This window comes from Sardina pilchardus, chromosome 4 (genome assembly GCF_963854185.1).
Source record: "Sardina pilchardus chromosome 4, fSarPil1.1, whole genome shotgun sequence".
Lineage (NCBI taxonomy): Eukaryota > Metazoa > Chordata > Actinopteri > Clupeiformes > Clupeidae > Sardina > Sardina pilchardus.
Window position 1 is genome coordinate 34,776,332 of NC_084997.1, and position 13,297 is coordinate 34,789,628.

General features: G+C 40.0%; 1 protein-coding gene across 1 annotated transcript; it reads right to left on the reverse strand.

The window, feature by feature from the left end:
• Window positions 1-3,628: 3,628 nt before the first annotated feature.
• On the reverse strand, window positions 3,629-12,933 carry LOC134079044 (zinc-binding protein A33-like). Its single transcript, XM_062535213.1, has 4 exons — window positions 11,407-12,933; window positions 6,060-6,155; window positions 5,631-5,908; window positions 3,629-4,564 (listed from the first exon to the last, which is right to left on the reverse strand). The coding sequence occupies exons 1-4, from the start codon at window positions 11,809-11,811 to the stop codon at window positions 3,877-3,879; spliced, it is 1,467 nt and encodes a 488-aa protein (XP_062391197.1). The 5' UTR covers window positions 11,812-12,933; the 3' UTR covers window positions 3,629-3,876.
• Between the last annotated feature and the right edge of the window lie 364 nt (window positions 12,934-13,297).

Genomic DNA, 13,297 nt, shown 5'->3' on the forward strand with positions numbered 1-13,297 from the left:
ATGGGTTGGCTATGTGGTTATGTGACGCCTTTTCCAAGAAGCTCAGTTACAGTATTTTGCCATTATTGATTAAATCGCAGTCAGTTTTCAAGGGTCAGCCCATGACCATGCATACACCACTCATGCATTTAAAGGGCTGAGAACCAAAGGGGCATAAGTGACATTTCACCAACTTAATAGGAGAGCCCAAACAAATCTAACTGCTTCTATATGTTCACAGTTAAAGACCTTTGGTTTTTGTTTAATAACTTTATATTTACAAATATTTTACTTCTATAATTTTGTCAGCTAGAAAGAGCTCTCAGCTTTCAGGTGATATATATAACTCAATTTTGACCAAAATGTCACCTACGCCCCTTTGGTTCTCAGCCCTCGATTTGGACCTTCCAGTCTATCAATGCACTGAAAATTCATCTCACGATTTCATAGAAAAACTGAGCAGGAGGTTGTGTCTTGTGTTTACATGTCGCTTGTACTATAGTATTATTTAATATATGCACAGGATTACTATTCTGCTGATTTGTCTTCCCATTACCTCACAATCCCTCTCTCTGTCTTGATAGGACGATGCTGATGTCAACAGCAGACGAACAATTATTCTGCAGGCCCTTCTAATCTTCCTGCAGGATGACCTGGAATGTAAGTTTTTGATTCACTCTTTCCTTTTTTCTTAATTTATCTTCTCTGTATATCTCTATTTCTATTTAACCCTCTCTGATACTACATTGCAACCAAAAGACAACAACCACAACCATCTTCCTAGCCACCAGAATAGCAATTAAATCATACTACATTTAATTTGGGACTTTTCATTCACTGGTATTTCATATTATATGAAATACACATATACAGTATGTATATTGTTTGTAATGTATGTAGTGTTTTTCACTGACTACTCTACTCATTAACTAATTACTGTCATGTTCTTCAGGTAGAAGAAATTGACCTACCTGACCTCTCGGATGCAGCTGTACCTATTCTCACTGTCTCAAGTGATACGGACTCCCTTGTGAAGTTTGGTCATGCTATCCATTCTATAGTTCTTGAGGGAGCTATTGTTGAGTGTGATATAACAGAGTTGACAGATGCGTTAATTTTACTGTTTGCCTTAATTTATGCACTTCATGTCGATTATCCAAAGCAATTGTCTTACGCATTTAATTTCATTCAAAAATTATAATAGGTTTGGATGACCTGAAGTCGTTACCTCCTAGACTACTTAGCCTTAAAAATGAATTGCTGATGATGGATGAGTATGCAGTCTGTTTTCCAAATCACATTGTTGGTAGTGCCAGCATTTTAAAGGGATAGTTCGGGTTTTAAGACACGAAGTTATATGGGTTCCCTGTCAGCAACGTTGTGCATCAGCACTGACTTACCCCCCGACAGCGTCCTGTGAGCCGAGATCCAGCCGGTTTTTGATCGTTTTTGATGCCGGACTATTTTCTTCAGCAAGTTTCTGGGGTCACGAAAGTAAAGTGTTTTTCTTCTCAAAACCATATGCGTTCAACAGAGTGATATATTTGCACCACAAAAACGTTGTCCAGCTGTCAGTAGCGCGCAGTGATAGGAATCGCGAAAAATAAGTAAGTGATAACGAGGTTTGAATTTTTCCTGGACAACGTTTTTGTGGTGCAAATATATCACTCTTTTGAACGCATATGGTTTTGAGAAGAAAAACACTTTACTTTCGTGACCCCAGAAACTTGCCGGATTACTTTCTTCAGCATCAAAAACCGGCTGGATCTCGGCTCACAGGACGCTGTTGCGGGGTAAGTCAGTGCTGATGCACAACGTTGCTGACGGGGAACCCATATAACTTTGTGTCTTAAAACCCGAACTATCCCTTTAATACTCAAGCAAGCAATGAAGTGAAGTTTTTTTTTATTTTTTATTATTATTATTTATGTTGGCCTTATTATTTTTGTTATTTGAGTATTTGTACCTTTGTTGACGAAATGGTTATTTCTTTGATTTTTTTTGTATTAACCCCATTGCTGGTGAGGTTGTTCTGTTAGAATTCAAATGGAATTCTTAAATAAATGGAATGTGCAGTGAAATGGTCTTTTCAATAATTTTTCAGTTGGATCATACAAACAAAATATGTTTGTGTTTGAGGAAAAAAGTAAATATAAACAGTCAATACAATGTGTTTCAATAGAGTTAAGTCAACTTAAAAATATAAGAGGCTGAATTTATAATGTTTAGGTCTGAGAAATTGAATGAGTCATGTTGATAACATTAATATATTATTAGGAGCGTTAACTTAAAAAAATCAATTCCATCTTTAGTGTCAAATTTGCTAGATTTAACAATGATTTCAAAATGATCAGGTTCATTGAACTTATCCAAGATTTAAGTAGTGATTACTTAAAATTTTTGATTGTCAAATTATTATGTTTCAGTTCATCAATGTCCTCAAAAAAAATGAGTGTGAATACAGCTTAGAGTTTTGAGTAGTAATTACTTAAAATGTTCGTTTGTTGAAGTTATTTGTTTTAATGTTGTTCATTTTCTCAAAGATTTGGAGTCTAAAGAGCTTGTCTGGCTAATGTAGTAATTACTTAAAACATATATTTCTCACATTATTCTTTTTAATTGGATCCTTGTCCTTAAAGATTTTGAGCTTTAGAAAAGTCTCATTTTAAGTAGAAATTACTTAAAGAATATGTTAACGTAGCTAAATAATTTGAGGTAATCAGTTTCATAAAATATTTTGAGTTCATTGAACCTGTTGGGGCTTACAGTGTAGATCTCAGTGCACACAGGACAAGAAAACTCTTCTTGCAGCTTTGAAGCCATTTCCCAAGATGTTGTAAACGGTGTCCCCAGAGCAAACCTCCCTCTTGTTGCTCTCTTAGTGACACTGACTTACTTTCACTTTCAGGAGGCTGAAAATCAAGTCACTCTCTAAATCCTCTGGGTGTTTTAACTTACATCTGCAAGCATGGTTACCTCTCCAACTTATTTTTCAACACAACTATGTCCAAATAGATTGCTTTTGTTTAGTTCTCTCCACTGTAGAGGTGTAGGGCAGGGCAGCCATCTGTACGCTTCACTTCCTTCTTCCTGAGTCAGAGGGAGCTACAAGCTGATTGGTTACATAATTAAAACCACTAGATGGCAGTATTTATAGTGAGGCTTCAGCTATGGGTCTTCTAGGAAAGTGACTACAGAACATGTGATGAGCATATGTGCACAGAAGCAGTGTAAGACATGCATTCCCAAATATGAAGCATTTCTCTAGAAGTTAGAGTTTGTATTGAGTGCAGAGCTCTCACTGACCTTCAGGTTGTTAGGTTGGTACTGAGACTTGTGTATAGGTAAGATCTTCTGTGGAAATCCATTACAGTACTGCAGTCTGAAACAGGGAGTTTCTGCTTCACCGTGAGGGGAGTGAAGCCATGAGGTAGAGGCATATTCAGTTCACTGAATTTCATGTGTATGTGTGTGTGTGTGTGTGTGTGTGTGTGTGTGTGTGTGTGTGTGTGTGTGTGTGTGTGTGTGTGTGTGTGTGTGTGTGTGCGTGTGTGTGTGCATGTGTGTGTGTGTGTGTGTGTGTGCGTGTGTGGAACTTTGGACATTTCCACACTGACACAGAACCTTTTTAAAATGATACATGTTTTGTTTTTTATTGGCATATTCATTTTGGAAATGATGGTCACGCATTTGTACCATTCAAATCTGAAAACGTACAAATTCCAAATAAAATCTCAAGGGAGAACAGAATATAATAACAGGAGTTTAAATGCATAATTTATTTTTGATCCATATCTGATATGTGTTGTTGTTAGTGATTCATATCTGACCCCCATTGGTCGGCCTCCCTCTCTGCAGGCCAGTGCTGGCCAGTCCTGGGCTGAGGAGCAATTAGCTCTACTGTGGGGCCTTTGCTGTTACAGAGACCGCTACAGGCAAGACCCTCAGAAGAAATTTACTGTTGAAGTATGGAAACAGTCTCTCAGTGAAAGTGTGTGTGAGTGTGTGTAGGTGTGTCTTATTATCGGGGTTAGATAATGTCAGCTCTCCTCTGTCCCAGTCCAGTTGCACTCTGATCCTCTGGAGTTTCTGCTGCACTGTGAGGACAGTGGGGGGCTGAGGAGGAGCACATGCTTCATATGTACCATCATCATACCGCACATAATAGCGTCCACTCATGGATTTAAAGTTTCCCTTCCTCTGGAGAGACTCGGTCATCACACCAACAGCCCACTGTGTGTTCTCTCCAACCTCCACATCCCAGCAGTGAGTCCCTGAGTTGAAGCCCTCAGAGCCCAGGACACAGGCATACTTATCAAACCTCTCTGGATTATCAGGAAGCTGCTGTCTCTCGTCATCACGTCTCATTCTGGTCAGATCCTCAGACAGGATGAGACTGGGGTATGCAGTGTTGGGATCCAGAGTCACAGGAGCTGCAGAGAGAAAGAACACACACATGAGCTGAACACTGAGTGATGTGTTGACAGGGATGTGAAAGATGGTCATTGTTAATAGTGGTGTTACCAATGTAATGGCAGGAGAAGTATCAACAGTGAAAGTTATTAAGTTGTCAGTATGAGGGGATCACTACTTGTACCAATACTGTTGTTGTTGTTGTTGTTTTGTTGAATATTGTATAGTTTAAATGTCTATTGAATCTGTGGGGATATTCGCCATCCCTGCGCAGCAGCACTTGCGTTTTACTTAGGTAACACAGTGAACAACTTTACAGACTGCTAGCTTAGCAAAAGAGAAACACTCGGACAACATCTTCTCCGTTGGCTGTCTTTCTTCACTGCTTGCAACTAACTCAGCCGTTTATTCAAAAACACACATAAAGCATGGTAGTGGTGCGCGTGCACCTGCATAGGCACTGACGTCATCACGTCATACACATTGATTGGATGCTGATTAACATGGCTTTGCCCATATAACAAAATATGCTTAACAGAATCATTTTAAATTATACTTTGAATTCTAGCAGTATCTCACCATAGCTGGTACATGTGAATATGGAGATCAAATGTTCCATGGCTTCCTCTGATCAGTCAGAGTGATAGCCAATAAGAGAGAGAGAGAGAGAGAGAGAGAGAGAGAGAGAGAGAGAGAGAGAGAGAGAGAGAGAGAGAGAGAGAGATTGTGTATCTTAACTGTAGTGAACAGTCTCCTGCATCTTCTCCCAGACTCTGAACTTCAGGTTACCCAGGTGCTTTGCCACATTGATCAGAGCTCCTGAAATCCTCTCTGGATCCTGCAGGGTGCATTGGGCTCTGGAATAACATTCAGGAGTCAGTGCTGCTGTGGGTTTGGGTTCAGAACCACAGAGAAGAGAGAGACAGGAGGCAGATCACTCACCTTTCCACTGTGCTCTGGTAGTTCTGTGAAAGAAAAAATCGAAAGAGATGCATTTTTTGGTATGATGACCCCACACACACAACCAAACAAACTAAGGTCTAGTTTGGTCTTCATATTTCATCTCCCGATTGCAATACATGTCACAATTTCACAACAAATTAGAAATCCTGAACAGGTCTGAAAGGCTACAACCATTTTGTTTGTGCATTTCATTTTCCAAAACAGTAGAGGAAATGTTACATTTTATTCTTTGAAAAAAATACAGACATGCAGCAATATTGAGATCTTAAAGGAACAATGTGTGGCTGAATATATGTGGTTGAATATGTGGTCGTCCTACTACCTGCAGGAATGTCACATCATCAGCTCTCATCTTCTTTTCTACGGCTCTGATTGTGTCTGAAAGAGATGAGATCTCTCTGCTCATCTTCTCAATCTTCTCCTTCATCATCTGACTCTTCTGCTCCTCTTCCTCCCTCAGTGCAGCTATCCTGGCTGCCTCTTCATCTCGTAGAAAGTGCCGAAGATTCTTAAATTCTATCTTGATCTTCTTCTCTGTGTTTTGTGCCTGTGTCTTAAGTAGTACATAGAAAATGGGCACAATAGAAATCATGATAATCCATGAAAAATCACCACCAGGCACTGCACATCTGATAAATAGGCCTAAGATATTTATATCTAAAATAGAAATGAAACCAGCATTTCTTTCTGTGAGTTATCTTTACCTTAATGTGCTTTGCTGTTTCATCACAGGTTAGTTTAGCTTCTTCGTGTGTCTTCATCTTCTCTTTCAGCTTAGCCACCTGTGTCCTCAGTCCCTCCTGAAACATGAAGAAGAAAACAAAAACATGTTGCATCAACCTCAGTACATTGTCACGATGGAAGTTAAAGGACAACAGTTTGTTTATTTAGAGAATTAGCTGGTGTTTGTTTTGAGTGAGCAATAACAACTATTGTGTCTGTGGGGCTGGTTTGGGATGGTAGATTAGACATGCACATCAGCAGGAGTAACAGCAGGGGTCTAGATGGGGATCAGGAGGAGTAACAGCAGGGGTCTAGATGGGGATCAGGAGGAGTAACAGCAGGGGTCTAGATGGGGAGCAGGAGTAACAGCAGGGGTCTAGATGGGGATCAGGAGTAACAACAGGGGTCTAGAAGAGGAGCAGGAGGAGGAGTAACAGCAGGGGTCTAGATGGGGATCAGGAGGAGTAGCAGCAGGGGTCTAGATGGGGATCAGGAGTAACAGCAGGGGTCTAGATGGGGATCAGGAGTAACAGCAGGAGTCTAGATGGGGAGCAGGAGGAGTAACAGCAGGGGTCTAGATGAGGAGCAGGAGGAGTAACAGCAGGGGTCTAGAAGAGGAGCAGGAGGAGTAACAGCAGGGGTCTAGATGGGGAGCAGGAGGAGTAACAGCAGGGCTCTAGATGGGGATCAGGAGTAACAGCAGGGGTCTAGATGAGGAGTAACAGCAGGGCTCTAGATGGGGATCAGGAGGAGTAACAGCAGGGCTCTAGATGAGGAGCAGGAGGAGTAACAGCAGGGGTCTAGAAGAGGAGCAGGAGGAGTAACAGCAGGGGTCTAGATGGGGAGCAGGAGGAGTAACAGCAGGGGTCTAGATGAGGAGCAGGAGGAGTAACAGCAGGGGTCTAGATGGGGAGCAGGAGGAGTAACAGCAGGGGTCTAGATGGGGAGCAGGAGGAGTAACAGCAGGGCTCTAGATGAGGAGCAGGAGGAGTAACAGCAGGGCTCTAGATGGGGATCAGGAGTAACAGCAGGGGTCTAGATGGGGAGCCGGAGGAGTAACAGCAGGGGTCTAGCACTTGGAGGTCCGGGGCCTTTTCAGGCACTTGGAGGCAGTCTGCTATACCTTGAGATTTTTAAGTTTTTCATCTAACTAAAAACATCTATGGGTCATTCCACGTCAAATCAACCAAAGCGCACACACTTGCGTCTCAAATAAATCTGATAAAAATACCATGTGCATGTGCACCTATGTTACCCAGGAGACACTCTGTGAAATGGTTTTGTGCTAAGATCTATACTTTTCAAGTAACAGCGAGTTTTACGGGGGGAGGGGGGTGTCACATTTGTTCTGCCTCTTTTTTTGTCAAAGTTCACAAGCTCATTGCTCAAGAACTAGAATTTGTAGGAGGCTCAAATGTTGCAGGCTGGTGCATAAATAGGAATAGTATGCAGTAAAATCACCACGAGTAGTCTGGATGATCCTGCTTGGTCATAGAAGTCCCTCAAAGTTGATCAAATTTTTATTGGAGTTCTTGGCTGGGCTCTGTTTAGGCCTTCAGAAGACACATTTTTACTCAACATAGGCTCTTGGGTTTTTTTTCTTATAGAGATAAGTAGAAACACTCTCCGAAAAAGCAATGAAGAGAAAATAAATTCCATCAGGGACTGAACAGCAGACCTCACAAGTTTGAAAAATAAATTTGGATCTCATATTCGGAGCACCCTGCACCTTGTGGGAATATACAAAGATTTTTATTTTTTTTTTCTATAATCTGCATTACCTCTTCTTTTTAAAAACAACAATTTCACTTGTCTTATGCAAATCTTTCTTTTTCATTTCCCACCCTGAACAAGGGCAAAATGCACCATTTTAAAATGCACCATTTTACATTTTACAGAGTGTCTCCTGGGTAACATAGCCACGCATGGTATTTTTTTCAGATTTGTTTGAGACGCAAGTGCGTGCGCTCTGGTTGATTTGACGTGGAATGACCCCTATGCAAAAATGGCATATATGGTTATATTCTATAGGTCCTCCACAATGATCATATGAGACTAAAGTGGATGTAATGAAATCGCTTTTTATTATAATTCAGTGTAAACACAACTATTTAAAAAAAAAAAAAATTGGAAGTTTGTACCTTGAAAACAACGGTGTTGGTTCCATATAAGTAAAAAGAACATTAAAAAATGCTTTGTAGTTTTACTAGAAATTGAAAAAAAGTCAGACTAAGGTGCCACTTAGTGAGTGGCTCTTTCAAATGCAAATTAAGTTGAATGGGCTTTTTGAATGGGCCTGCTGCAGGTGAGAGGACTGAAATCCTAGGATTTTCTTTTATTGTTTTTACAAAGTGCCATTGATACGTTCTCTTTTAATATATATATATATATATATATATATATATATATATATATACAGTATATATATATATATATACAGTGCCTATAGAAAGTCATCATACCCTCTTGAAATAGTTACTTTTTTTGTCTTACAGCCTGAAATCAAAACCCATTTAAAAAAAATTATTTTCCAGTTTTATTAACAAATTTAGCTGTACAACATCAAAATAATGAAAAAAAAGTAAACAGTTCTGAAAATTAATAAAAAAATAAAAACAGAATAGAATAGAATAACAGGGTTGGAAAAGTCATCATACCCCTGACTTAATACTTTGTAAAGCTTCCTTTTGCTTTCATTACAGCCATCAATCTGTTTGGATATGTCTCTATTATAGCTTCGCACACCTAGATAGGGGAATATATATTTTCCGTGCAGAAATTTAGTCAAATTCTGTAGGGAATGGTGATGGACTGCTCTCTTCAAGTCAATCCACAGATTTTCTATAGGATTTAAGTCAGGGCTCTGACTTTGCCACTCAAGTATATTCACCATCCTATCCTTAGGCCACGGCTTTGTTCTTTTGGCAGTATATGTTTGATTACGGAGTGATTATTTGCACCCGGGTGTAAATAGTGGAATGGAGGCATTTTCTTATTTGCACCCAAACCTGAAATCCACCATAGCGGGACCATCTTGGCAGGAGATGGCCAACCTAAATCCTAAATCTAACAAGTTAGGATTATTAAAACAATATTTCAGATGGTAAAGTGCTGCTAAATTTCCATAAACCTTGTTCAGTGAACGGGTAAAGCCGTCCGTTTGTAAGCAAAAGCAAGAAATACGGTCTTTTCGTTTGTTTACCGTTACCTAGCAACCATAACACGTCATTCAAAGATTAGTAGTTTCGCTTCATGTTCAAACGGAGTGTAGTGCAGCGGATAGTCGTTGGGTTACGACTCCAGAGACCTAAGTTCGATCCTCAACTGAAGTGATATCTTTTTTTGTTTTTTCTTAGATGACGTTACTCGCAGCAATTAAGAGTTTGTGCTTTTTGAACCAGTCAAAGATTGACTAATTTTATTTCAGTTATGAGTACAGTTAAGTAGAAGTAGGCTTCAGTAGTTGTGAGTAGAAAGGTTTCTTGGTGCTTTGAGCCCCCAACGCAACGTTGTCTTCAAGATGATTATTACACTATTTACACCCGGGTGTAAATAGTAATGTTGATTATTACACTATTTGCACCCGGGTGTAAATAGTAATGTTGATTATTTGCACCCGGGTGTAAATAGTAATGTTGATTATTTGCACCCGGGTACAAATAGTCTCTGCCTTAGGATTATTGTCGTGTTGGAAGGCGAATGACCTCCCCATCCTCAGCTGTCTAGGAGAGGGACGCAGGTTTTCCTTAAGAATGTGGGTGTACTTGGCAGCATCCACTTTCCCTTCTATCCTGACCAATTGCCCAGTTCCCGCTGAAAAGAAACATCCCCACAACATAATGTTGCCCCCACCATGCTTCACACTAGGTATGGTGTGTTTTGGTGGTGTACTGTGTTGGTTTTCGCCAAACATTGCGCTTGGAGTTCAGTGCAAAAACACATCTGGAATATTCTGCTACCATGTGGAAAAAGCTTTTATAGTCAGATGAGACTAAGATCGAACTTTTTGGAGACTAAGATAGAAGTTTTTGGACTGAGCTCCAGGCGCTAACCAAACACAGTATACACACCCAAAACACACCATACCTACTGTGAAGCATGGTGGGGGCAACATTATGTTTTGGGGATGTTTCTCTTCAGCGGGGACTGGGCAATTGGTCAGGATAGAAGGGAAAATGGATGCTGCCAAGTACACCCAAATTCTTGAGGAAAACCTGCATCCCTCTCCTAGACAGCTGAGGATGGGGAGGTCATTCGCCTTCCAACACGACAATAATCCTAAACATACTGCCAAAAGAACAAAGCAGTGGCCTAAGGATAGGATGGTGAATATCCTTGAGTGGCAAAGTCAGAGCCCTGACTTAAATCCTATAGAAAATCTGTGGATTGACTTGAAGAGAGCAGTCCATTGCCATTCCCTACAGAATTTGACTAAATTTGAACATTTCTGCACGGAAAATTATTCCCCTATCTAGGTGTGCAAAGCTAAAATAGAGACATATCCAAACAGATTGATGGCTGTAATGAAAGCAAAAGGAAGCTTTACAAAGTATTAAGTCAGGGGTATGATGACTTTTCCAACCCTGTTATTCTAGTTTTTAATTTTTTATTAATTTTCAGAACTGCTGACTTTTTTTTCATTATTTTGATGTTGTACAGCTAAATTTGTTAATAAAACGGGAAAAGATTTTTTTTAAAATGGGTTCTGATTTCAGGCTGTAAGACAAAAAAAAGTAACTATTTCAAAAGGGTATGATGACTTTCTATAGGCACTGTATTTGGAAACTAGTTGATTAAAGGTTTCTAATGGTGTCACTTATATGTTTCTATTATCTCTATTATGTGTGTGTTTGGAACAGTTTTTCAAATCCCCAGGGGTCTAGATGGGGATCAGGCTCTAGCAGCACATGGAAGGTGTCAAGCTGCTGAAGAAGGTTGGGCCCAAACACAGGACTACACTCTATAAAATCAAATTAGTTTTATTTAGGAAAATCACAGTAGAAACATATAGGAACAACACACAACCACGTGACATACAACACAATGACGATGCAAAGAACATGACAAATGGTCCGTTCATGCCACCTCGGAATATTAGGGACCGCCCCCCTGACTGCGTTGTTTTTACCATGTTGTGTTCATGTGCTTTGGAATGGGTGAAAAAATATGGATGCCACAATGAAGGTTGTGGAGAGTGGTAACTTTGATTGTTTTGTTTCTTCTATAAGCCTTATAATATAAGGTTTTATGAATAAAACACAATAATGAAATGAAATATGATTGAATAAACCATAAAAACCACAAAACATTAAATGCCTTCGTTCTTACCTTATAACCACCTGTTACTTCAATGAGAGGACTGAAGTTGTGATTCTTATGTTCCCTTGAGTCTCGACACACCAGACACACAGGCTGTTTATCCTCCAGACAGAAGAGCTTGAGTCTCTCACTGTGCAGACTGCAGAGCACCTCAGACCCTGCTGAAGCTTTCTGACTTTTTTCCTGTAAGTAGGTCTCACACAGGTTCCTTAATGCCAAGTTAAGGGGTGGGTTTGATTTTGAGGATCTTTTCCTACAGATGGGACACTCTCTATATCCTTTGGTTTCCCAGAACTTATGCAGACAGACTTCACACACACTGTGACTGCATTCCATGAGGACAGGGTTCTTGAAGACTTCACAGCACACAGGACAAGAGAAATCTCCTTCGATGAAAGAACGCTTGGAGGCCATTTTCCAAAGTCTGAGGAGGCACAATGATTTTGAGTCCTCCTGATAGGGTTGCCAACTCTGAGAAAATAAAATACGGAACAAATGGGCTAAAAGTGCTTAAAGTGCTAGTTTGTGAAAACTATGCACATGTGCACATGTCCTATGCACATCAAAGGCCTGCTTTACTAATGTAAGATATATTTACAATAGTTCATTGCTTTTGCATGATTGCATGAGAAATACTCCTGAAAACAACAGCAATTATATGGATGCTATTGTTTTGATAGATAGATAGATAGATAGATACTTTATTGATCCCCAAGGGGAAATTCAAGGCGAGCTACTTAGGATGGCTGCCACTCTCGTCGGCGCCGGAAGTCGAAAGGGATGGGATGTTTCCCTTATGCAAGCATCATAGCCTACTGTAGCCTACACTAGTAGGCAAATGGAGAAACAATTTATGCTTTATAATGAAATTTCATTTGAATGCCTCAATGTAAAGATCCAGGACACATAATACCAACTTTTGTTTATGGTAAACGGCCGAGCATAAATACATTATAATAGGCGTAAATAACTTATCTGGAGATCTTTAAATGAAACACTAATCTTTTGACCATGTTATATTCAAATTTGACTAAACATTACTCAATGCTAAACAATGTAGCCTATTGTAGCCTACATTCTCTGTTCTGTTTCTATGGAAGTGGCAAGAATCCACGTTGTTAAATGTCGTTAATTAATGAAATAGCCTTCCAACAGGTTGAAGCAGAGCTTTGCCAACAACGTTATTGTGTAGTTTCAGTTTCTGTCGCCCAAACGTGAAATGCATGCAATGAACGCTCATACCACCACTTCATTGTATGCCTCTATGTTTAATCGCATCGAATTAGCAAGCATTTCCCCCTGATTGCAGAACACGTTTGTTTTCTTTTCTGTCGGGCCGCGGTTGCATGATCAATTGCGCAGCTAATTCAGGTGAAGCACCGGACCTCACTCCATGCCTCGCGGACCAGCAGGCTCCACGTTAATTGCGTCAGGGAGTTTTTAAGGCTTTTTTTGTGTGTATGTTTTTAATTGTAGTAGGTGTGCATTGAGCAGTTTCTCAAAAATACGGAACAAAGAGCGTTCTGTATTAGTTCAATACGGGACAAGACTTATAGGTGTCAAATACGGGACGATTCCGTATTAGCCTATACGGAACAGTTGGCAACCCATACCTCCTGAGTTATTCCTTCCGTCTTTCAGATGTTTAGCCTCGGGGTCATTTTTGGAGGAAAAACGTCAACTTCCAAAGAATCATACGATAACTTTAATTTCCTGCTTCAGATTAGACTGAGTCAGAGGGAGGAGACTTAAAGTGACAGAATGATTCTGATTGGCTAGTGTCGTCTAGCACATAATGTGTGCAAAGCAAAGTTTACTCTAGAAATGACACATATAGACCAATGAACTTTGAGAATTAGTACATTCAGATACATGGACATTTGATATGTTTGGCCTAGAG

Coding starts and splice junctions, on each gene's coding strand:
- LOC134079044 (XM_062535213.1), bottom strand. CDS start 11,811: ATGGCCTCCAAGCGTTCTTTCATCGAAGGAGATTTCTCTTGTCCTGTG. Junction 6,156..11,406: donor AAGTAACAGGTGGTTATAAG/GTAAGAACGAAG, acceptor TTCATGTTTCAG/GAGGGACTGAGGACACAGGT. Junction 5,909..6,059: donor AAACAGCAAAGCACATTAAG/GTAAAGATAACT, acceptor GTACTACTTAAG/ACACAGGCACAAAACACAGA.